Source organism: Pyrus communis, chromosome 1 (genome assembly GCF_041283825.1).
Source record: "Pyrus communis isolate YQ-2024b chromosome 1, ASM4128382v1, whole genome shotgun sequence".
NCBI lineage: Eukaryota > Viridiplantae > Streptophyta > Magnoliopsida > Rosales > Rosaceae > Pyrus > Pyrus communis.
This window is the reverse complement of record NC_142565.1, coordinates 1,333,664-1,357,852: the sequence shown is the minus strand read 5'-3', so window position 1 is coordinate 1,357,852 and position 24,189 is coordinate 1,333,664. Positions and strand designations below refer to the sequence as shown.

The 24,189-nt window shown below is 39.4% G+C and overlaps 3 protein-coding genes and 2 long non-coding RNA genes across 10 annotated transcripts; 2 read left to right on the top strand and 3 right to left on the bottom strand.

Moving 5' to 3' along the window:
* The first annotated feature begins 297 nt into the window (after positions 1 to 297).
* Positions 298 to 3,620, top strand: LOC137719997 (uncharacterized). The gene is made up of 9 exons (XM_068458987.2): positions 298 to 452; positions 942 to 1,060; positions 1,327 to 1,467; positions 1,570 to 1,675; positions 1,896 to 2,078; positions 2,504 to 2,666; positions 2,786 to 3,018; positions 3,192 to 3,281; positions 3,426 to 3,620. The coding sequence occupies exons 2-9, from the start codon at positions 1,046 to 1,048 to the stop codon at positions 3,470 to 3,472; spliced, it is 978 nt and encodes a 325-aa protein (XP_068315088.2). The 5' UTR covers positions 298 to 452; positions 942 to 1,045; the 3' UTR covers positions 3,473 to 3,620.
* Positions 3,621 to 3,851: 231 nt separating this feature from the next.
* Positions 3,852 to 7,672, bottom strand: LOC137719996 (putative protein phosphatase 2C 76). The gene is made up of 9 exons (XM_068458986.2): positions 7,216 to 7,672; positions 6,526 to 6,889; positions 6,237 to 6,364; positions 5,644 to 5,742; positions 5,224 to 5,382; positions 4,947 to 5,033; positions 4,729 to 4,820; positions 4,315 to 4,389; positions 3,852 to 4,126 (listed from the first exon to the last, which is right to left on the bottom strand). Exons 2-9 carry the CDS (start codon positions 6,849 to 6,851, stop codon positions 3,968 to 3,970), a joined length of 1,125 nt encoding a protein of 374 aa, XP_068315087.2. The 5' UTR covers positions 6,852 to 6,889; positions 7,216 to 7,672; the 3' UTR covers positions 3,852 to 3,967.
* A 1,184-nt stretch (positions 7,673 to 8,856) lies between these two features.
* LOC137721062 (uncharacterized) lies at positions 8,857 to 9,986 on the bottom strand. The gene is made up of 3 exons (XR_015967026.1): positions 9,804 to 9,986; positions 9,574 to 9,685; positions 8,857 to 9,431 (listed from the first exon to the last, which is right to left on the bottom strand). It is a non-coding gene; the product is annotated as an uncharacterized LOC137721062 (long non-coding RNA).
* Positions 9,987 to 13,327: 3,341 nt separating this feature from the next.
* LOC148698931 (uncharacterized) lies at positions 13,328 to 15,351 on the top strand. Of its 2 annotated transcripts, XR_015960847.1 has the most exons (5): positions 13,328 to 13,586; positions 13,688 to 13,757; positions 14,266 to 14,328; positions 15,020 to 15,089; positions 15,234 to 15,351. It is a non-coding gene; the product is annotated as an uncharacterized LOC148698931 (long non-coding RNA). The 2 variants fall into 2 exon arrangements; XR_015960846.1 differs by lacking the exon at positions 15,234 to 15,351 and having other exon boundaries at positions 15,020 to 15,219.
* Positions 15,352 to 15,380: 29 nt separating this feature from the next.
* LOC137720481 (cyclic nucleotide-gated ion channel 1-like) lies at positions 15,381 to 18,921 on the bottom strand. 5 transcript variants are annotated; one of them, XM_088691239.1, is made up of 7 exons: positions 18,695 to 18,921; positions 17,932 to 18,601; positions 17,402 to 17,840; positions 17,119 to 17,319; positions 16,662 to 16,909; positions 16,435 to 16,549; positions 15,381 to 16,327 (listed from the first exon to the last, which is right to left on the bottom strand). In XM_088691239.1, exons 2-7 carry the CDS (start codon positions 17,955 to 17,957, stop codon positions 16,202 to 16,204), a joined length of 1,155 nt encoding a protein of 384 aa, XP_088547365.1. In that variant the 5' UTR covers positions 17,958 to 18,601; positions 18,695 to 18,921; the 3' UTR covers positions 15,381 to 16,201. The 5 variants fall into 5 exon arrangements, with proteins under 5 accessions (XP_088547365.1, XP_088547359.1, XP_068315659.2 ...); XM_088691233.1 differs by having other exon boundaries at positions 15,381 to 16,302; XM_068459558.2 differs by lacking the exon at positions 18,695 to 18,921 and having other exon boundaries at positions 15,381 to 16,302; positions 17,402 to 17,478; positions 17,721 to 17,840; positions 17,932 to 18,666.
* Between the last annotated feature and the right edge of the window lie 5,268 nt (positions 18,922 to 24,189).

Sequence of the window (24,189 nt, the reverse complement as noted above, 5' to 3'; positions counted from 1 at the left end):
GCCAAGCCACGTACAACATCAACAGCACAGGGTACAAGCAGCTTTACTCAAAATTTCACCCCCACAAAAGCACAAAAACTACAAAATACCGCCTGTCATTTTGCCACTCAACACTACGGATCTGTTGGTATTCATCTTCACTTAAAAGTGAGAGTTTTTAGGTTCGAATCTCGTAGATGGCAAATTCGATACCAAATTAGATTTTCTATTATATGGCTTAACCGAACTCTTCCTTCTATATAATGTAAAAATATTGATGAACTAAAAAAATCAAAACACCACCTGCCTGCGACCGACGTTTTCACTCTGTTTCCCTTCCCACTTGGTTTAAAATTTCTACCGCTTGAGCTCTATTAACACCAACGTTTCAGTAAACCCTGCAGAGCCTACTTGCCTGCATATGGAAACCCTAGCAGTAGCAGTCCTCCTCCTCCAAAGCCTTCCATTTTATGGTAACTCCAAACCTTTTTGTTTTTTCCTCCCCACCACACGATTTTTGTTTTTTTTTTTTCTGGGTTATTTTTCTGCTTGTTTTTGCTTCAAGATGCTTCCTTTCAGTTTTCTTATCATAAATTTTGATGCTTGTTTGGTTGCTGAGAAAAGGGTAAGAAGAAAGAAATGGATTTTCTTGGATTTTCTTGGCAACCAAACAAGGGTTCAGGGGGAAGTGATCATTGGTTGTTGGTTTCTGAGATTTGTGCTCTGTTTAGATGCCGAGAGTTGATGGGAAGACGAGAAGGAATTGTACTTTATCAATTAATTGCAGAAACAGAAAAACAAAGTTGTTCGTTTCACATAAATGGATGATTGGAAGTGGTTAAATCAATCCATTTCCTTGTTTGGCATGTTATACTAATCTTATTAGATGAAAATTTGCCCGTCTTGCATATTCGACATTCCAATTGTTCATCCTTTTTTACACAATTTTTATGATATTTCAGGTCATAATTGGATTTATTGGTCTCTCTGATTTATCCATCATATAAAGTTGAACAGAAGATCTCGAGCCAAACAAAAGCTCGGAGTTTAGGTGCATTGAAGTGAAATGAAGATATTGCAGGTTTTAGCATCTTTTATATGTATTCTCAATCTGCGAGTCATCGTTGATTTTATTAATCTGACAGACAACGATAGCACCCGAATATCTCTAAGCCAGTGCTGTTGTATGAAAAGCTCTTAGCTGTTTGTTGCCATAAACCATACAACTGAATTGTTTCCCCCTCCTAGATAGCCTCACATTTCGATGAGTTCAAAACAATACATTTATTTCGCAAGTCTTGTTTACTTCTTTGAGCTTCGTATCCCTAAGCAAGAGGACTTTCACAGGATAAAGAGAAATCGACGGAGAAGCAATTCCCCCGTAATGACCAACAAAATGGCGTCAGTGAGGTTCCTACGGTGGACTCTGGTTCAGTATCTATTTCCAGCAACAAGAGTACAAAAGTCACGCGTGAAGATATTGAAGTTGTAAGACATTTTTTTACTTGTTTGAGCTGTGAGTGTGATTTTTGTTCCAAAGATGAAACTTAATTACATTATTTTGCTTTGGTAATATAATGAACACTGTAGGTCCAGAATTTGGTTGAAAGGTGTCTGCGGTTGTATATGAACAAAAATGAAGTCGTCAATACCCTGTTAGATCGTGCTAGGATTGAGCCGGGCTTTACAAGCTTGGGTATGCCGCTACATACATAATTTCCTTTGTTTTTTCTTTCTCCAGATACATGGAAATAAAGCTTTCCATTCCCTTTTATATGACATCTTCACTTTTCTTCATTGTTCGCAATGCATAAGTATTACTAGTTGATGGCGCAAAAGAAGATTTTGACTTTGTCGTTATATTGCTGCTATATGTTTCGAATTGCTCTAATTGTCATATTTTTTTATTTATTTAGTACTTGAGAAATTGGAAGTAGAAAATGCAGAATTTTTCAAGGCTTACTACATGAGGCTAAAGCTGAAAAATCAAATTGTTATGTACAACCGTTTGCTTGAGCAACAATACCGTCTGATGAAACAGCAAGAGCCTCCAGAGGTTCCATTGCCTCCTTTGCATAATGGGATGCATTACATGCCTGGTATTTTCTTCTCAGAGAACTTGAATGTTTAGGCGCATGTCAGCGTTTTAAATTTTTGTAGAAGAAACGAGTAGGAGCTGCATTGCGTTTTCTCTTCTTTCAGTACCAATGATCAGTTATTGAGTTCGAACTTTGGTAAAAAGGAAAATTATACTTAAAAGTCAGAAAAATAATCAAGGGGAATTCACTCCTAATCGAGATACACCTTGTTTGGTTGATTTGTTGAGGCATTTCTTTCTTAAGCTTGGTCATGTAAACTAGACTGGACGCAATTGGCTAAAATGCATGTCTTCTCGTATTCAAATTCCTTCTCACTTTTGGTGTTGGTTTATTGGAAGGTTGTCGGCTACTTCTAACTGAATTCTATGCCATAGATCTAAATGTAATGTGATCCCTTATTCCTCGTTTGTTTATATTTAGTGCAGTTAACAATTTACCTATGGGATACCCCGTCATGCAGCAGCCTCCATTTCCGTCTAAGGGTCATCACCAAATCAATTCCATGGACACTATATCGAGTTGTCATTTGGTCAATGGAATCCCTGCTCACGGAAATTTCCACCATATGCCCCTAAACTTATGTCAAGAGTGAGGATTCTATCTCACATCCACTTTTTCTTTAGTTGTTCTAAGCATTCAGTAAAGCTTCTGTCACATACGCACACAGTGACCATCGTTTGTGATGTGTTCTTGATCATCCTTGACAGCGGTATCAAGACAGAGATGGTTTCAAGTCCTGTATCAGTGTCCAATGGCCAGTTTCCTTACACTCCATCAGAAATATCAGGGCTAGGTGCAGACACATCGATGCGTGATCCTGCATTTACTCACTTTGCAAATTTGGAGAGGTTTGGTGATGAAGCAGTTAGTGGAAAGTTATCGGGGCAGGCTCCTTGGAATTTCAGCCTCATTGATACTGCTGGATGGCCAAACTTACCAGGTAAGAACAGTATTCCTTGTTGCACAATCTTATGTTGAAGAACATGGACACGGGAAACAGTGCAGTATACCGAACTAGAGTTTTTAATAAGTTTTGGGTGTGAAGCCATCGTGTGCTTGTTATCCGTTTCCTCTTTTGTTGATGGATTCTTCTTTCATTTGTTTCATGAACAGATCTGGGATCACTTGGAAACTATTCGGGTTCACCCTTCCTGCCTTCCAACTCGGACATTATGCTTGATTCTCCAGAGCAAAATGACATGGGTACGAAAACCACATTACTCAAATGCTTCGTCCCTCGATGTTTCCATTTGAACATTCTTTCCATTTCTTACTAGTTTGATTGCATCGATGATTCTTTGATATGGAGAAGAAAACTAAGTATCACCTTACGCGTTATTTTCGCAGTGGAAGAGTTCTTTGTCGACCCTGGTCAAGGCTCTCAATCGGAGTAACCTTTCTTACGCGCCAAGGCAACACGGTCTGGTGTATTTTGGACCTCTTTTTTGTCTAGGATGAGAAAGATGCTATTTTTGAGCAATATTATGTAACCGATTATAAAGTACGTGTAAATTTTGAATCTCAATTCTCTTCGTCTTCGTACGTACTTTTTCGGGTTTGACTTTTACGGGTCCGACTTCAGACTCAACATGTTTAATAATTTAGGGATTGCGCCCTAAAACATGAAGTGCGCCACTCAAAACATCCCGATCCGACATTTAACAGCCATGCAGAAGAGTATACAATACAAACGTAGACAACTACGGCTACCAAACAGGTTGAAAACCCCGTCTTCTACGTACAAGAAATCGAAAAATGTAGATACAAAACCAATGAATAAACAAAATTGCTTTAATTTCTGTAAGCACATTCATCCATTTGCATGCGCAAATTTAATATTCAGTTTTCTTAAAAATGTTGACAAAACCACACATGCAATATGTAAATTTTCAATCTTGGTGAGCACTGCCTGGCTCTGCTTTGTCATGCTGGAACTTCACCACAATGCACGTTATGTTGTCGGCACTGCCACGGCAAAAGGCGACCGTCGTTAACTTTCGAGCTGCTGCCTCGGGTTCTTCTTCTGTTTTGGCAACTTCAACAGCAACCTGACACATGATGCAGAAATAGATAAGCAGGGAGCCAGGGTTCTTATCATTGCAATCATATTGCAAAACAACCGTTCGCCTACACAAAAGAACTCGCCCATCCCATGTCCGATCGTGGAAGGACCGGTGAATGGCCTTGTGTCTGCGTATGTGTCAAAATCGAAGGTTACAGCAAGGATAGAATTTACCTCATTCGTTAGCACATCCCATACCCCATCACTAGCAAGCACTAGAAACTCAAAATCTTCATCCACCACTTGGTCCTGAAACAGAGAAAAAAACTGATGAAAACTTTGCTCTAACTTCCAATCTGTGTTGGTTTTCTTTTCGACATCGGGTATGAAAAATCTTACAATCTAGGGGATACAAATATATGTAACATCCACGAGTAAACAAGTATTTTGTGATTTATGCTACCAAAATAAGACTCCTCGGATACAACAATTACTAGGAAATTACTATTTACTATTCACAACTAGGCTCCTACACCAGATTGTAGAAAGAGTAAAGCCGGGTTCACCACATGGACAGATTAAATCCTCAGAAAACAAATAAAGAAATAAGTTAATTCAGAATCAAACAGCAAGAAGTTCAATGATCACCTGGATCTCAGGTTCTGCAACAACATATTGCTTCAACATGCGGTTCCCAAAAGCCCGAGACATAGCCAGCACACCTCCTACCCTCCAAGTGCCTGAGAACATAGCAGAATGAAGTAGGTCACTTGCTGATTTATCATAATGTTGTAAACAGTGAAACCGTATAGAAATTTTCAAGCCCATGAATAAAATCAACACCTGATGCTTGAATAGCACTTTACCTGCCCACATTACAACACCCCCAGCATTTTCAATTCTCTTCCTCTCATCACTTCGATTTGGTTTATGATCCTCGGATAAAGCAATAGCTGTCCAAAATGGGAAAAACGAAAGTTAATTTTAGATATCCAGCATATCAAAATATTAAACTCTTACATTCTATACGATTACATTCAACATTTTCAGCATGGAAAGGTGTCCGATATACTTCATGATGAATTCCGTTATGTATCATAATATTATTAACCACTTTTCAATGACTAATGATTCAATTTATACCTTTTCCTGCCCTTGATATTACTGTTCGTGAATCTCCAACATTGGCAACATATAGATGGTTACCAACCAAGACTGCTGTTGAAGCAGTAGAACCATCATCCCGGTATGTATCTCTTTCAGAATCCAAAAAGTCTGCATCGGTCTGTTGATACGATTCACCTGCAAGGTCACCCAAGTTACACAGAAGAACCAAACAGACCTATGTCACAGGATAGAATAGTGTTCAGTGCAGGACCCCACAGCTTGATGAAATGACAGGCGTAAAAAAAATTCATCTCTTTCCATCTGAACTAAGAGGACACAAAACTAAATAATTCCACTCGTATGGGATCCTGTGTCAGAACAATGGACATGCTACAACCATATCACCCTAACACTTCATTGTCTGTGCTGCACAAATTTAGGTATAAAGGAACGCACTAATAGCTAACTTTGTGTCTGTCATGAATTGTGGATGCTTCATGAGATTGTCAAATAGATGCTCCTTCAAATATTGAGCAGCACGAGAACCACCGTGACCTGTAAAGACAGACAAAAAAAAAATTAGAAAACCTTGCATCATACATAGGACAAGTACTTTCTACTTCAGCCAATAGGCAAAATGCTTATATTTGACTGAAATCTCAGGACAATTACATCTTAGGAAAAGTTATGTAGCAGAACCCTCAGATATATGCAAGTAATATCAACTGGCTCCGTAATTAAAATGATACAAGCTTTGATATTTTCCTTTACGTGGAAAGTTACCACACATAGCATCTAAAGCAGCAAAAGTTATCAGTTTCGCCCAACCGTTTGCCACTGCAGTTTCCTAAGGGTTCAGCCACTAAATGGTCTCAAATATGTTCGAAAAACCTAAATATACTCCACGTGTCCAGACACTCTGGATTCTTATGTAGACAGCATTCCATAGACATTGTAACGAATGATTTTTAGCCCTACAATTTAGACTTTTAGCAATCAGAACATATTCCGTTATCTAAAACAAAAAAGGAATATAACGAGAATCTAACCATCGAAAATTCCAAACAGGCAGACCGTTTGCCCATCAATTTTGGACATTTTAACATCATAAAAATCCTCCATAGTTGCTCTTTTTCCCCTGAAACTTGAATAACCGCAACTCAGTTTTCCACCTTCGCTGTCAACGAGACAAAAAAAGGAACATCAAGGTAAGTCCAAAAGGCACCAGTTAGATCATTCAATATCAGAACGGGTCAACTTATAGCTGAATAAGGATATCACTTTTGCCTATAAATTTTACCCAAAAAATAAAGACGAATAAGGAGAATCGATATAAACCTTCTACACCCTCCACTGGTATATTCACCATCCTCATCTTTGTCAGGCAGCACATCAAAAACGGATCCCTGGTCATCTGTCGCACCTGTATCAACCATCATCCTTAAACTCGCCCTAAAAGCTCGATTCCGCGAATTGGCAAGCATGCAAAATCTATCAGTATTGTTGAAATGCACCCTTGCTAAACTCGCCCTAAATGCTCGGTTCCGCGAATTGGCAAGCATGCAAAATCTATCAGTATTGTTGAAATGCACCCTTGCCTTTGTAGACGTGACGATATGCCCAGCTTGAACAATCACACTCCTTATGTAACTTTTGCATATCATCTAAACATAAACCGGTCTACCAGCGGAAACCAGATCTTCTGAAAATGCACAGCAGAAATCGAAAATCACCAAAAGATGCCAATGTAACTAACAAAATTTCGAGTAAATCGATTAATCGAGCCTACTCCGATTGAGCTAAAGTTAATTTCATGAACAAGCAACAAGAAGAAGCGAAATGAAAACAACATTTTCTAGTTTCTATCACTTTCCTCCTCAGCTTTCTCGGCAACCAAACAGGAAGTTAATTGACAAGTTCACAAACAGAAAACACATACGCACGTCCACAGGCAACCAAAAGCAGATCAAGAGCTAAATTCGATCAAATTTCGCGATGAAATTAAGGAGAAAAAGTTGAAATGATTACAGAATTGTGGATGGAAATCTTCGAGTTCGAGCACCGAGTCGGATCGGATCGGATCGGGTCGGATCGAATAAACCGGGCTCAGACGGCGAGGATCCGAATCTAAAAGTGTGATCCAATCAGCTCCATGCGTGCACAGGTATGTTTAAAGTACAATTTTCTCGCTCTAAAAACCTGATAGAATATGGAACCCTAGAGAGAGAAATTAAGAGAGAGACTGAGTGAGCGAGTGAGATTCAGGAGGTGGATAGAGAAAGGAGAGAGAGAGAGAGTAAACGAAGTGAGAAAGAGAGACGCTTTTTGTAGCTTGTCAGTGAATAGAGGTGGCCACGTGGTGGCTTTCATGCATCCACTTAAGGAGTCATATGGTGCAGCAGCATCCACGAGGGGTTTTGAGACTCGTAATACCTGTGTTTTTCTACTTTGCTCCCCGCCCTTAAGCAGTAGTAATGTTGGGAATGCAAGGATCTACGCCGTATATTGTTATATAAGTGGAAGAAAGTAAATACAATTTCGATAATTTAATATCTGACATTAATAATGAGTATCGACTTGAAAATAACGTGTTAAATTAATAATTCATTAAATTTATAAAATGAGATATTATAAAAAAGTTTCATTTAGGTCTCACATAATATATAAATTAATAATTTTTTTGATTTCTTTACATGGTTGAGATTAGAAACCATTGTTGCATATATGATGTGTCGTGTTACCATAGCTTTTGTTTATTTAAATAGAGTTTTTGTTGGTTAAATTTTCGTAAAATAGAATAATTAATACATTGAAAAATGACCAATCTATTTTAGGGAAAAAAAGAAAAGAAAAGCAAATGCTACATTTTACTTCGTTAAAAATATATAAAATTGTTAGTTTGTAAAGCAAATAACTAATAAGATTTATAATATTTAAGAAAATAAAGAATACCTCGATAAATTTAATATTTGCTAGATTAATAGATTTTCTTTGGTTCCAAGGCTATTATTTACAAAAGTTTAATTGTAGGCGTTTTTATTTTATTTTTAGAATACATATATATGAGTGTGATGTGAATGCACATAATCCATTGGGCTCAATATGTCGATAACAATACCATACTAAAATATGCATGATTATCCCGCACATTTGTTTTATGAAATAACGATTGAGATTTAACTTAGGGATTTTTGAACTTTAATCCTTAAAGAAAATTAAAATTCAGTAAAAACCTGATGTTAGATTTGATATTGATTTTAGTCCTCTAATGTATACTTAATTCAAATTTATACTAGTAGAAAGCACACACTTTGTGTGTATTAACAATTTCTCTTAATAAGTACATTTTTTTAAAAATATTACATAATTACTGTTTTGTTTGTCCTCTTTATGTAAATATTGTGCATCAAAAGTGAGGGTAAAATTGAAAAAAAAAGTAAAAAAAAAAAAAGAGGGTAAAATAGGAAAAATAGTGATATGATTGCCATTTTGTCAAAATGTACAAAATTACTATTTTGCCCTCCTTTTGTCAATAGTGTATATCAAAAGTGAGGGCAAAATAGAAAAAAATAGGAAAAAGAAGTTGACAATGAGAGTTCTCTTAATAGTATATAAATTATATATTTGTTTTAGTATTTAATAGATATCTTATTTAGTGTACCGAAATGTTCATACCTAAATGTATTACAGTGAATTAGTTACACTTCAACTTCCGTTTGCCCCTCGACAGTTTCAGTTGACAAGGGGAAGTTAGATAAGCTGGCACAGTTGATCAGCACCCAATCGAAAAGCTCGTCTCTGTAGAAGTCACCTTTGCCAATAAATCTTACCCTAGCAGCAGCAGCAGAGGCGGTGTAAGTCAATAGCTCACCGCGTGTGACGAAGAGCATCTCAGCAAGTGGCTCTCCCTCATGAAAAATGATGCTGTTCTTCGCGTACAGCACCAGCGTGAGATGTTTGCAGATAGCTTCCAACAGTTGTTCGTCCGTGGTTTTAAGTATTGGCACTTCTCTAAGTGGACCTGAGAAGAGATGCCATTTTATATCCTTACAAAGTTCCACGGGAAGAAGGTAAAGAAAGTTCTCCATGTCAATGCGTATATTTTCTTTCAGTTTGTGTTTCACGGATTGCCAAATCCGTGCCTTTAGATTCCGAGGAAGTGAATGGAAATACATCCACAATTCTATTTCTGGTTTCTTCAATCTCATTTCCTCCGATCTCGCAACTTTTGACAGCAAATGTTTCTGTTTGACAAGTTGGAAATAAAAGACGGCTCATCAGGTTTACATATAAATGAAACTAGATTAAATAACTGATAGACCAATGCGTAGTCAGTCATTCAATAATCAAACTAAAGAATTAGGAGTGAATAGTTTACCCACCAACCTGCAGATTTCCAGCAAGAATTGCAAGTAGCATGGTGCCGGATATCGAAATATAAATTGAAAAGTATACATCCCTTAAATAGGTAGTGGGTTTGAGGCTTTGGCCGAGGGAGCTGCAATAACACGATACAACTAAACATATTAGAGGAGATTCTCAAAAGTGCTTAATCCAGAAGTAGTAGGAAATCCTTAGATTCTCTCAAAAGTAGGATAATTGGGATAAGTACAAACCTTAGATTTTGTATCCCCCAACCAGAAGCAGTAAGAAATCTTTGCTACAAGATGAGTTGAATCCTGAACTATAAATTCAAGGGCATCAGACTATATTCCAAAATCCATTGTGTTTGTAGAGCAGGAGTCGTCGACGGATGAGTTAGCTCCAAATGTGTCATCGCAATATAAATAACAGTGTGAACCTCCATGAGATTCACAGACTTCTCGCCAGCACCTTGCTATTCTTTGTATAGAAAAAAAGTACCAAAGGGCTCTAAGAACCTACGTACAGAACCAGAAAATCGGTATACAGAAGAACAAAAGCGTCTCAGAATGTTGAAGGACTGATTAGAAAGGAAAATGACAGGAGACCATCTTTTTAGACCATCTTTTATAAACCATATGATGTGGCTGTTGGATTCCTTCTTTATATCAAAATGGTCTCACTAGCATCACCCGAATTAGAAATGGTTATGGAACTTACATGACAGACATGCATAAAAAAAAAAAAGAGATCAACCCATGCAGATTCGGCAAGGATGCTAGAACCCCTTCGAGCTACTTTTAACGAGAAGCCCATTCGAAAAAACCTCAGCAGATATTGAAACACGAACATAGTGTTCCATAGCCTTGCTTCAAACGATGAATATTTTAGTTTTGGAATGACAGCAAACACTAGCACCTGGACAGATCAGAGCAAGCTTATAAGCTAGCATACCTTGTAAATATTATAGCTCAATTATATATTATATATGGCTTTTCCATACCTGCGGAAGTGGAAGAATTATAAGCATGTCGACTAGTAAGTACATCAACAAATATTTCCGGGCTCTTGCTCGAGTCTCTGTAACTGATTCGCCTTGTCGAGAGGCTTGAAAAGAATGAGAAACAATGCTTGCACGGAATTGAAAAATGATATGAAATATATAAAAGAAATCGACCATGAACCGCATAAGCGTAGTCATGGTCCCCATTGTTCTGTCCAGCGTAAGGCACTTCTGCTCAGTGTTAGCACTGAGGAGGTAAAAGAACAAAGGATCGGTTGAGAGAGCGATAACACAGACAACTAAAAGTATCTGATTCCATCTCTGCAGGACGAACTCCCATAAATCAAGAATCATTTTCTTGGGGAATTTGTTCAGTGCTTCTCTAATAATCTTTGGGAAGTTTTCTGCAGCATTTTTTCCAAGTCACAGTGATGTAGCCTGAATACAACATATTACAAACAGAAATTGGCTTGGAACTTTTACCTAAAACTCCAAAATGGCAAACATAAAAAGGATAGCATTCGCTTACCGCGGCATTTAAACCTCCATTGCCATTTGCCAGTGCCACAAATCTTAACCTAGCAGATTATTTGCCGGGATAAAGAAAGGAAAAGACTCGACAACTAGGGAAGAAGAAAGAAGCAAAAAGATCGTGTCAGAAAGGTTTCATGAAAACCAGTTGAGTTCCAAGAAATGCAATATGTTGGAAGTAAAAATTGAAGCAGGAAGTAGCAGTCATGGCGACCCTAAAAAGTGCGAAAATCAACAAGTTCCTTCATGTCAACAGGGCCAACCAAGGCCATGGATCAAATTCACGCGCACATTGTCAAAGAAATTTCCAGGAGATTTCATTCGTCACAAGTCAACCAGTCCACTGCTTCTGATGACTTGGTCTTATATATGCTTCTTCTTTGTACGCCTCTCCTCGGTTGCCAATCGATAACTGACCTCGATTGGATACTTCCGTTGGAAGGCGAAGGCGGTTCAGATTTCAGAAAAAAATGTAAAAGGTGCACGGGAATGCTCCTATTTTTGTATAACCGATTAGAATGGATTCATACTTGGGGTTTTGGAACAAGTACATTTATGTCATTGATCCGTCAAATAGCATTGACATCTGATAGCGGGTATTGTATTTGATGTTGTGGATTGTGATTAGAAATTGCAACCAACATTTGCCATATCCCATCTATACAGGGGAAATTATGCTGTTTTGATTAAAATTACAGCTTATTATCCTGGTTCATGAGTTTTCGTTTTGCAAAACAACGAGAGAAGTGTCATCTGAGCTTGAGTTTAAAAGGTAAAATAATTATCATGGACTGTTTAAGTTGTGGATTGCTTCGGTGGATAAGAGATCAAAAAGGCCACCATTGGGGCAAACGATGCAATAGCTTCGGTTAGAGCAAAGCCGAAAATGGCGTTCATTCAGGCTTCGCTAAGTAAGCAGTTGTCAGACACCGCACGGAAGGGCTAATGAGTATAAAGTGAGCGACAAGACGAGTGGAAGTACGAAGATGTGAACGAGAAAAGTTGCAGCAGAGAAGTGAGTAGAAGGGAAGGGTGATAAAGCATGCTTACAAGGTGTTGCAGCAGAAGGAATAGCGGATCCTCACAGCCAGGCGTTTTATCTTCCTTTATAAGGGTGTATTCGATTGAGATTTTAAGATATTTAATTCCTTTAATGAATCTAGAAGTATTCAATCAAGATTTTAAGTGATTCCCTGAAATTCAAGGTGTATTCAATTAGAATTTTTAAAAAGTTTATAACATTCCAGGTGTATTAAATTAGAAATTGATTTTAAAGAATTTGAGAAAGTTGAGGAATTAGAGGGAATTAGAGAGATTTTGTAGTATATTTTAAACATCCACAAATCTCACATCTTCCCATGAGATTTCGAGATAATTGAATCAAAATTTTATATGGAATCTTTACAAATCAATTAAACTCCATAAAAATCCATGAATTTATAAATCCATTAAAATCTCTCAAATTCTCAATTGAAAACATTGCATCTCTTGCCTTGCTGAGAAAATATTTGAGCATTATTATATGTATCTCATAACACAAACATCGCTTTCGTTGCAAGGGACCGCAGATATTATACAAGCATTATGTGAACCAAACATAAAAAAGGTTCATACGCCGACGTGGACTTAGCCACTTTAGCTACAACGGATGTCTACGAGGCACAAACACGGAGGATTACCCCCACACCCCGTATCTGACACGCGGGATACGATACGTGATGGATATGTAGTTGACTGCTGGGATACTTGTAGCAGACTGTTGGGATAAAAGTATCTGACTTTCCGGGTACGTAGTTGCATTTAATCGGAAGAGAATAGGGATAATTGAGATATAACTGTGATATTGACCAAAAATTTGAAAGGATTCCGTGTATAAAATTTGGGATCTACCTTTTTATTTCTTCACTCGAACTTCAGAAATCAGACTCTAGTTGAAGACCTTCATCCGTTCACCACCGTCTACAACTGCTCGTCGTCTGGTCTGCAACTGCTGGTCGGTAACTTGGTTTCGAATTCGACACTTTCCTTTCTATGCTTTTCTTGTTGCTCCTGTTGTTATATAAGTTATAATATACTGTATAAATGTAACAACCCGTCTCGAAATTTAGGTAAGAAAATAAGTATTTTTGTATTTTCACTAAATTTGGAGGATACTTTCCTTTTTAAAATTGTTTTTAAGTCTTAATTGGTGAGCCGCCCACCCCCCTGTTTTGTCCCCCGTTCCCTTTCCCTTTTCTTTTTATTTTTCCGAAAAAGTCTCTCTTCTCTCCTCTCTTCTCTTTCTCCTTTGTGATTTCTCCATCCCCCCTCTCGGTGCTCCTTCCTCCGACAAGAACACACACACCCATGCCCACACCTATAGCTCTTTTCTAACCCCGTGGTTGTGTTTTGGACGTCAAATCACGAAGAAACCACCTCGGAGACATTTCCCAGTTTTCCGGCGAGCACCGTCCCTTTCGAGGCAATTTCCGGCCAAACCACGGCGATTTGGCCGGCGTGCGAGGTATCAATCTCTTCGTTTCGCTGAGTACTACAACTTTCCTTTTTGTTTCACCCAATTTCATTGAGTATTGAAGAAGTTATACTCATTTGAATCTTACCCAGTTTCCGGCGGATACCCGTGGCTTCCAGGCTGTTTTCCGGCCAACTACGACCACGATGACGGGAACCAAGGGTATATTTCGATTCCTTACCTTTGGGGCTTCAATTTGGTATATTGAATGACATGTTTTGGTTGAGTTTTGCGCTCCATCGAAGCTTGGGAATTCTCCGGCCAAAAACCGGCCTTCTCCCTCCTTGGAATCCGGAGAACACCCAAGGCCTTTGGGCCTTTCCTGCCAAGCCCAAACCCATTACCCTTTTAATTAGGCCATTGGGCCGTGAGGTTCAAGCCCAAACCCAACCCACCTAAAACCTAAACCCATTTATCTTAACCCAAACCCGGATCCAAGCCTAAATCCGTTTGACCTGTTGACCCGGATCCGGACCCGGTCAACGGTAATAGTTGACTTTGACTTTGACCGGTCAACGGTCAACGCTGATTTTGACTGTTGATTTTTCGGGTTTTCATATGGGACCCCTCCTAGGCTAATTTCGACGTTCTGAACCCGTTTCCGATGTCCGTTTTCCCAAATTCAATTGTTTGAGTAGAGTTTGACTAAATGTACCCTTTATGTGCTTAGGGACGTTTATCTGTGGCGTTTCCTTCTTCGCTAGATGGCGTGACTTTTCGACGGCGAAGTACTGTGAGTGGACCCCTTCTAAAAATGCATGTTTTGATAGTATAAATGCATACATGAAAAACATGATTTGATGATTATGTTTTATGAAATGTTTTACGAGATAACATGCTTACTGAAGCTAGTTTGAATTATTACTATTTTTCCTATAACCCATGTTCTTATAGAATATCTGATGGATGACGATATAATATTTAGAACATGTTTAGAACACCTCTTTATAGTATAGATGATGGATGACTTTATACTATGAAGTTGATTTTCAATATATGTATGTTCACTGGTTTTGTACTTACCTAGTGGTCATTTCCGCTACGGGACGTAGGGATACATCTGGTCCATCGCGGGCGACGGTTTGGTGTTGGCATAGGGCCTGGAGTGTGTTTTCCTCTGACTGTCTGCTCAGAGACGGTGAGCCGGCAAGGGGCCTGAAGTGTATTTTCCTCTGACTGTCTGCTCAGAGATGGGGAGCCGGCATGGGGCCTGAAGTGTTATATCGGACATTCACTAGTGTTTATTATTTATGCGAATTATGATTTGAGACATTGCACGACATGCTAGGTTTCGGAAAACCTATGTTTATCATTATATTTGTGTTTTCATAAAACCTGAGGGTTAGTATGTTGATAACTGTTTTATTATATATATATATATATATCAACTTGGTCCACTCATGTTTGTTTTGCGCCCCCTTTAGGACTTAGAATCAAGGCATACAATCCCGACGTCCAGGCACTTCCGCATCGGCATCTTCGAGTCCTCTCGGTGTAGGACCCACTCTTTTGTTTCATTCAATTTTATTATTATTTTCTTTTAGCGTTCTAGATTAGAGATGTGCTCTGAACACGGTCCTTATTTGCATATTAATTATTCTTTTATATTTATAAACCTTATTTACCCTTTGTTTTCAGCATTTGCACTCAATAAATGGCTTTCGTCACCCTCGGGTGTCGGCCAGCACGTGCCTACCTTGGTATTCGGGGAATATCGGGGTCGGGGCGTGTCAATAAAGCTGGCAGAACAGTGATTTTTGGTGTCACAAGCTTCATAAAAAAATATAAACATAAATGTCCCTCAAATAAAAAATTTCAAAAATAATCCAACATAATGCATCAAATCTTATGTATAAAGCCGGCAGGCTTTTGAATAGTGATTTTTGTTGTCACAAGCTTCACAAAAAAATAAAAATAAAAATAAATTCACAAATTCACAAGATAAAAAGCAGTCATATTCCCGGGAAGCACGCGGTCACAAATTCACTTTTCGCATCGTGGAGGTTTCCTTTTTATGGCGACGCCAAGCTGCTTGCAAAGCATAAGCTGCCCTTGGTTTCCATTGCTCCACGTTAAAGCTAGTATTAAGGCTCGAGTGGCGGCGTTGCGCTTTGGTGAAAAGCCACCAGAATTTAAAGACTACCGTCTTCAATTGCTGCGCCCTTAGAACAAACACTTCAACTTCCGTTTGCGCCTTGACAGTTTCAGTTGAAAAGGGGAAGTTAGATAAGCTGGCACAGTTGATCAGCACCCAATCGAAAAGCTCTTCTCCATAGAAGTCACCTTTGCCAAGAAATCTTACCCTAGCAGTAGCAGAGGCGGTGTAAGTCAATAGCTTACCGCGGGTGACGAAGAGCATCTCAGCAAGTGGTTCTCCCTCGTGAAAAATGATGCTGTTCTTCGCGTACAGCACCGGCGTGAGATATTTGCAGATGGCGAACAACAGTTGCTCGTCCATGGTTCGAAGTATTGGCACTTCTCTGAGTGGACCTGAGCAGAGATGCCATTTTATATCCTTACAAAGTTCCACGGGAAGAAGGTGAAGAAAATTCTCAACGCGTATGTTTTTTTTCAGTTTGTGTTTCATGGATTGCCAAATCCGCGCCTTAAGACTCCGGGGAAGTGAATGGTAATACATCCACAATTCTATTTCTTGTTCCTTCAATCTCATTTCCTCCGATCTCGCAACTTTTGACAGCAAATATTTCTGTGTGACAAGTGATAACAAAAGGCTGCTCATCACGTTTATATAAGTAAATTAGAATATCTGATAAACCAATGCGCAAACAGTCATTTGATAATTAGATAAAGAGCTAGGAGGGAATGGTTTAGCACCAACCTGCAGATTTCCAGCAAGAATTGCAATTAGCACTAAGCCAGATATCGAAACAAGAAGTGAAAAGTATATCTCCCATACGTGGATTGTAGAGGGCTTGAGGCTTTGGCCGAGGGAACTGCATAACACGATACAACTAAACATATAAGAGGAGATTCTCAAAATTGTTGAATCCAGAAGCGGTATAAAAGAGATTCGCTCAAAAGTAGGATAATTTGGATAAGCAAAACCTTAGATTTTGTATCCCCCACCAGAAGCAGTAAGAAATCCTTTTCACAAAAGGAGTTGAATCCAGAACTATAGAGTCAAGGGCATCAGTGTATATTCCAAAATTCGTTGTGTTTTTAGAGAGACAGTCGTCTGCCAATGGTTTAGCTCCAAATGTGTCATCGCAATATAAATAACAGTGCGCACAGGCTTCTCGCCAGCACGTTGCTATTCTTCCTAGTGAGAAAAAATACCAAAAGGCTCCAGTAACCTACGTACAGAACCAGAAAATTGGAATATAGAAGAACAAAAGCGTTTCAGAATGTTGAAGAACTGATTAGAAAGGAAAATGATAGGGAGACAATCTTTTTAGACCATATTTTGTAAAACACATGATGTGGCGGTTGATGATTGAATTCCTTCTATACATCAAAATGGTCTCTCTAGCATCACACGGTTAGAAATGGTTATGGAACTTACATGACCAGCAAGCATAAAAAGAAAGAGATCAGGCCATGCAGATTCGGCGAAGATGCTAGAACCCCTTAGAGCTACTTTTAACAAAGAGCCGATTCGAAAAGCCCTTAGCAGATATTGAAACACAAACATCAAGATCAATAGATTTGTTTCACCGGTAACCGTCGAGTTATTTCGTTTGGGAAAGACAGAAAAAACTAGCTCCTGGACAGATCAGAGCAAGCATATAAGCTAGCATACCTTGTAAATATTATAGCTTAACTATATATAAAACGGTTTTCCATACCTGTGGAAATGGAAGAATCATAAGCCCGTCGAGTAGTAGGTCTATCGACAAATATTTCCGTGCTCTTGCCCGAGTCTCTGCAACCGATTCGCCTTGTCGAGAGGCTTGAAAAGAATGAGCAACAATGCATGCACGGTATTGAAAAATGATATGAAATACATAAAAGAAATCGATGCTGAAACGCAGAAGCGCAATTACGGTCCCCAATGTTTTGTCCAGGGTAAAGCATTTCTGCCCGTTGTTAACCGTAAGGATGTAAAAGAACAAAGGATCAGTTGAGAGAGCGACAACACAGAAAACTAAAAGTATCTGATTCCACCTCTGCAGGACCAACTCCCATAAATCAAGAAGCTTTTTCTTGGGGAATTTTTTCGGTGCTTCCCTAATATTCTTTGGAAAATTTTCTGCAGCATTTTCTTCCAAGTCATAGTGATGTAGCCTGAGTACAACATATTACAAACAGAAATTGGCTTAGAACTTTTTCCCATAACTCCAAAATGGAAAACATAAAAAGGACAGCATTCGCTTACCGTGGAATTGGAACAACCACTGCCATTTGCCAGCGCCACAAATTTAACCTAGCAGATTATTTGCCGGGTTAAAGAAAGGAAAAGACTCGAAAACTAGGGATGAAGAAAGAAGCAAAAAGATCCAAGTGTCAGAAAGGTTTCATGAAAACCGGGTGAGTTCCAAGAAATGCAATATGTTGGAAGTAGGAAGCAGCAGCAACGGCGACCCTAAGAAGTGCTAGACAAGTTCCTTCCAGTCAACAGAGCCATTCAAGGGCATGGATTCAGTTCACACAGATATTCTCAAAGAAACTTCGCGGAGATTTCATTCCTCACAAGTCAACAAATAAAGTCAACAAATAGAGTCAACAAATAAAGGCAACCGGTCTTCTGAGTCTAATGACTCTGATTATCGTTTAATTTTCAAATGTGGTTTCATCTGAAATTTTTTTGAATAAGTCTTATCTCACAAGAAGTTGATTAGTCTAAGGCATATTCCAAACGTTTGTTGTACGTTAAACAGTCTGTAGCTTTCTTTGCTTTTCTGTTTGTATTTTTGAATTTCGACATGTAAAAAGGGTTTTCAAATGCACAGCAGAAACCAGATCTTCTGCAAATGCACAGCAGCGGAAACCAGATCTTCTGCATATCATCTAAACATAAACCGGTCCACCAGCGGAAACCAGATCTTCTGCAAATGCACAGTAGAAATCGAAAATCACCAAAAGATGCCAATGTAACTAACAAAATTTAGAGTAAACCGGATCTAAAATTTAGAGCAAACCGGATCTTCGAGTTGGAGCACCGAGTCGGATCGGATCGGATTGAATAAACCGGGTGCAGACGGCGAGGATCCGAATCTAAAAGTGTGATCCAATCAGCTCCATGCGTGCACAGGTATGTTTAAAGTACAATTTTCTCGCTCTAAAAACCTGATAGAACATGGAACCCTAAAGAGAGAAAGTAAGTAAGAGAGAGACTGAGTAAGTGAGCGAGATTCAGGAGGTGGATAGAGAGAGGAGAGAAAGAGAGACAGATGCTTTTTGTAGCTTGTCAGTGAATAGAGGTGGCCACGTGGCGGCTTTCATGCATCCATTTTAGAAGAAATTTTTAATTCTGACGGGAACATAAGTAGTACATCATGACGTGGTGACCACGTGTTTTAATAAGAATGGAGAGAAATTTTATTTTTTAAGTTATTAACTTTTGAGCATACATATCCCACCATTTGTTTATTGACACATGATGTACCATCCCGTGTACCGGTCACATTGAAAAATCTCTCCCACTTTAGGAGTCATATGTTGCAGCCGCATCCACGAGGGGTTTTGAGACTTGTAATACTAGTATGCCACGTGTTTTTCTACTTTGCTCTCTAGGTATGAAAGATTTTTCAATGTGATTGGTACACGTGGTGATACATCATGACATGTCCCGACCCTGATATTGCTCAAATACCAGGATAGACACGTGCTGGCCGACACCCGAGGATGACGAAGGCCATTAATTGATACAAAAGCTAAGAATGAGAAATAAATAAGGGTTATGAATTGAAATACAATGAATTAACAACTTAGGAACGTGTTCAGAGCATACAGCTAATTATAACACTAAAAGAAATAATATAAAATTGAATGAATAAAGGAGTGGGTCCTACACCGAGAGAGCTCGAAGAAGCCGATGCTGAAGTGCCTTGACGCTGGGATTGTATGCCTCGATTCTAAGACCTGAATAGGGGCGCAAAACAAATGTGAGTGGACCAGGTTCATATATACAATAATAATAAAACAGTTATCAAGATATTAACCCCCACAGTTTATATAAAGAAAACTACTAGCATAATAAGTGATAGGTTTACTGAAAACCCTAGCATGCCAAAAACATCTCAAAAGACATATCGCAGAAAAACATCGTAGAAATCAAAATAGCAATCGTCTCACAAATCGTCTCGTAAGCGCGGTGTGCTGCTAGTAAGATCATTGAATAAATATAACTCCCGGCCCTATGACAGCACCGTGGTCTCTGCGCCCGTAGCCAGAGATTACCAACTCCCGACCCAATGTCTGCTCCATGTCCCTCAGCTCGTAGCTAGGGATTATTTCTCCCAGCCTAACTGCCAACACCAGATCCTCGCCCCAGGTGGCATAGTGTCCACTAGGTACGCACAAATAGTTACACCTCTCAAAAATAACCACTTCATAGTATAAAGTCATCCATCGTCTATACTATAAAGAGGGGTTTCTAAAACATGTTCTAGCATCCTATCGTCATCCATCAGATAGTCTACCAGTTCATGGTTTTTATAGAAAATATGATATATCAAACTATAGCTCAATGTAGGCTAATAATTAATTCCTCACCAAAAACGAGACAATAAACAACATATTCCATAAACATGCTTAACATAAAATCAGTTCATAAAACTCGTAAGGCATACTATTCATTTATGCAATTAAACTATGAAATCATGTAATTTTAGAAGGGGTCCAGTCACAGATACTCTGTAACATTAGAGTTATGCGGAAAAGGATTAAGGAAATCCCCACTAGCAAGTTCACCTAAGCACAAGAATGTACAATTTATCAAACTATGCCCAAACGATAAAATTCCAGGAAATAGACGCCAAAAACGGATTCGGAACATCGAAATTGGCCTAGGAGAGATTTTGGGTTTTCGGGTCCTAAGATTTTTGGTTAAAAAGAGTTAGGGTGAAAAAGGGTGGTTTGGGCTTAAACCCAAACCCACACAAACATACACACACACGACACAACACACACACATGTGCACACACTCACATGGACACACATACGCACACACTTCACAAACACACACACATGCACAACATGCATACGTATGCACGGCATGCGCGCGCGCGCGCACACACACACACAGCCCGCAGGCCTAACTAAAAATAAAAGGGCTCGGGCCCAAGTTTAATAGGACCCAGAGTATGGGTTAGGTCTCTAAAAGGTTATTGGGCTTAACTTAAATAAATGGGTTAGACAAATTTGAATAAGGTTATGGGACTTGGATTGGAAAGGCCCAAAGGCCTTGGGTTTGGTGGGTCGTCGAATTCCAAGGAAGGAGATGGCCGGATTTCGGCCGGAGAATTCCCAAGCTCCGATGGAGCTCAAAACTCAACCAAAACATGTCATTCAATATACCAAATTGAAGCCCCGAAGGTAAGGAATCGAAATATACCCTTGGTTCCAGTCATCGTGGCTGGAGTTGGCCGGAAAATGGCCTGGAAACCACGGGTACCCGCCGGAATCTTGGTTTAACACACCCGAACTGATTTCAAGTCCAACCTTCACCAAAACAGGTATACATGACACGCCCCGACCCCGATATTCCCCGAATACCAGGATAGACACGTGCTGGCCGACACCCGAGGGTGACGAAAGCCATTTATTAAGTGCAAATGCTGAAAATAAGGGATAAATAAGGTTTATAAATATAAAAGAATAATTAATATGCAAATAAGGACCGTGTTCAGAGCACACCTCTAATCTAGAACACTAAAAGAAAATAATGTAAAATTGAATGAAACCAAGGAATGGGTCCTACACCAAGAGGACTCGAAGATGTCGATGCGGAAGTGCCTGGACATCGGGATTGTATGCCTCGATGCTAAGTCCTGAAGGGGGTGCAAAACAAACATGAGTGGACCAAGTTGATATATATATATATATATATATATAATAAAACAGTTATCAACATACTAACCCCCCAGGTTTTATGAAAACACATATATATAATGATAAACATAGGTTTTCCGAAACCTAGCATGTCGTGCAACGTCTCAAATCATAATTCGCATAAAAATAGTAATCACTAGTGAATGTCCGATATAACACTTCAGGCCCTATGCCGGCTCCCCGTCTCTGAGCAGACAGTCAGAGGAAAATACACTTCAGGCCCCTTGCCGGCTCCCCGTCTCTGAGCAGACAGTCAGAGGAAAACACACTCCAGGCCCTATGCCAACACCAAACCGTCGCCCGGGACGGACCGGATCTATCCCTACGTCCCATAGCGGAAAGGACCACTAGGTAAGTACAAAACCAGTGAACATACATATATTGAAAATCAACTTCATAGTATAAAGTCATCCATCATCTATACTATAAAGAGGTGTTCTAAACATGTTCTAAATATCATATTGTCATCCATCAGATATTCTATAAGAACATGGGTTATAGGAAAAATAGTAATAATTCAAACTAGCCTCAGTAAGCATGTTATCTCATAAAACGTTTCATAAAACATAATCATCAAATCATGCTTTTCATGTATGCATTTATACTATCAAAACATGCATTTTTAGAAGGGGTTCACTCATAGTACTTCGCCGTCGAAAAGCCATGCCATCTAGCGAAGAAGGAAACGTCACAGATAATCGCCCCTAAGAACATAAATGGTACATTTAGTCAAACTCTACTCACACAATTGAATTTGGGAAAACTGACATCGGAAACGGGTTTAGAACGTCGAAATTAGCCTAGGAGGGGTCCCGCACGAAAACTCAAAAAGTCAACGGTCAAAGTCAACGTTGACCGTTGACTAGTCAAAGTCAAAAGTCAACGCTGACCGTTGACCCAGTTAACGGTCAACGGGTCAGGGTCACGGGTCAACGGGTCAGGGCCTTAGGGTTTTGGGTTAGGGTAATTGGGTTTAGGTTTTAGGTGGGTTGGGTTTGGGTTAGAAGGAAAGTGGGTTTGGGTTTGAAACCTCATGGCCCAATGGCCCAATTAAAAGGGTAATGGGTTTGGGCTTGCAACCAGGCCCTAAGGCCTTTGGGTTTGGTGGTCGCCGAATTCCAAGGAGGGGGAAGGCCGGTTTTCGGCCGGAGAATTCCCAAGCTCCGTTGGAGCTCAAAACTCAACCAAAACATGTCATTCAATATACCAAATTGAAGCCCTGAAGGTAAGGAATCGAAATATACCCTTGGCTCCCGTCATCGTGGCCGGAGTTGGCCGGCGTGCGAGGTATCAATCTCTTCGTCTCGCTGAGTACTACAACTTTCCTTTTTGTTTCACCTAATTTCATTGAGTATTGAAGAAGTTATGCTCATTTGAATCGGGTGTCGGCCAGCATGTGCCTATCCTGGTATTCGGGGAATATCGGGGTCGGGGCGTGTCAATACATACTCAGAAATTCGTACCATTATCCAAATTAAGATAGAGTAAGATGATTCTGAGCCTCACCTACTCGCAAATGGTGGAGTTCAACGAAGTTCACCATTGCACCCTCTCGGTGCTTGCCGTGGCAGAAGGAAGAGAGAGACTTCAACGTGTTGAAGATCCTAACGAGGGAGTCTCAAGGGTGATGGGTTCATCAAGGCTACAAAAGGGTGGGTGGTCTGCATGCGTGTGTGTGGTGCTCGGGAGAGAGTTGAGAGAAGAAAGAGGGAAGGAGAGAAAGAAAAGGGTCACAGGGTGGGGGACACAAATAAAGGGGTGGGCCCTTGAGCTCACTAATTAAGAACAAAAAAACCATTTTTAAATAAAATAGGGGTGGGTTTAACACATCATGCGTTACTGTACAAATGATTAGATTATAACTTTTTCCCATAACTCCAAAATGGCAAACATAAAAAGGACAGCATTTGCTTACCGTGGAATTTGAACCTCCATTGCCATTTGCCAGCGCCACAAAATTTAACCTAGCAGATTATTTGCCGGGTTAAAGAAAGGAAAAGACTCGAAAACTAGGATGAAGAAAGAAGCAAAAAGATCAAGTGTCAGAAAGGTTTCATGAATACCGGTTGAGTTCCAAGAAATGCAACATGTTGTAAGTAGGAAGCAGCAGTAAAGGCGACCCTAAAAAGTGCTAAAACCGACAAGCTCCTTCAAGTCAACAAAGCCATTAAAGGGCATGAATCCAATTCACACAGATATTCTCAAAGAAACTTCGATGAGATTTCATTCCTCACAAGGCAACCAATAAAGTCAACCCGAGTCTGATGGCTTGGGCTTATGACATTAATTATCATTTAATTTTCAAAGGGTATTTATCATTTATAACTAAAATTTAGCACACAAATTCATTAATGTCAGTTTTTGTAAGACAATTCAAAATTTTACTTGAATAGACCTAAATACCCTCAAAATTAAAGCTTAATTACACCTAAAACCAAAACCTAATAAAGCATCATTGTTCACCAGTAACATTGCTGCCATATTGGGATCAAGAAGCAACAACATCAATTTTCTTAGACTTTGGATTTGAATCGTCATATATATGATTCTCCTCACGGAAGAAGCCAATCACCATAAAATC

Excerpts from the sequence above, each read along its gene's own strand:
- LOC137719997 (XM_068458987.2), top strand. Across the intron at positions 1,468-1,569 it reads CGCGTGAAGATATTGAAGTT|GTCCAGAATTTGGTTGAAAG; the intron begins GTAAGACATTTT and ends TGAACACTGTAG. Across the intron at positions 1,676-1,895 it reads GCCGGGCTTTACAAGCTTGG|TACTTGAGAAATTGGAAGTA; the intron begins GTATGCCGCTAC and ends TTATTTATTTAG.
- LOC137720481 (XM_088691233.1), bottom strand. The coding sequence starts at position 17,957 with ATGGCAGTGGTTGTTCCAATTCCACG. Across the intron at positions 16,550-16,661 it reads TGGGGGATACAAAATCTAAG|TTCCCTCGGCCAAAGCCTCA; the intron begins GTTTTGCTTATC and ends CGTGTTATGCAG. Across the intron at positions 16,303-16,434 it reads TTCTTGCTGGAAATCTGCAG|AAATATTTGCTGTCAAAAGT; the intron begins GTTGGTGCTAAA and ends CTTGTCACACAG.
- LOC137719996 (XM_068458986.2), bottom strand. The coding sequence starts at position 6,851 with ATGATATGCAAAAGTTACATAAGGAGTGTGATTGTTCAAGCTGGGCAT. Across the intron at positions 5,383-5,643 it reads AGACACAAAGTTAGCTATTA|GTGAATCGTATCAACAGACC; the intron begins GTGCGTTCCTTT and ends GTGACCTTGCAG. Across the intron at positions 4,390-4,728 it reads TTGCAGAACCTGAGATCCAG|GACCAAGTGGTGGATGAAGA; the intron begins GTGATCATTGAA and ends TCTCTGTTTCAG.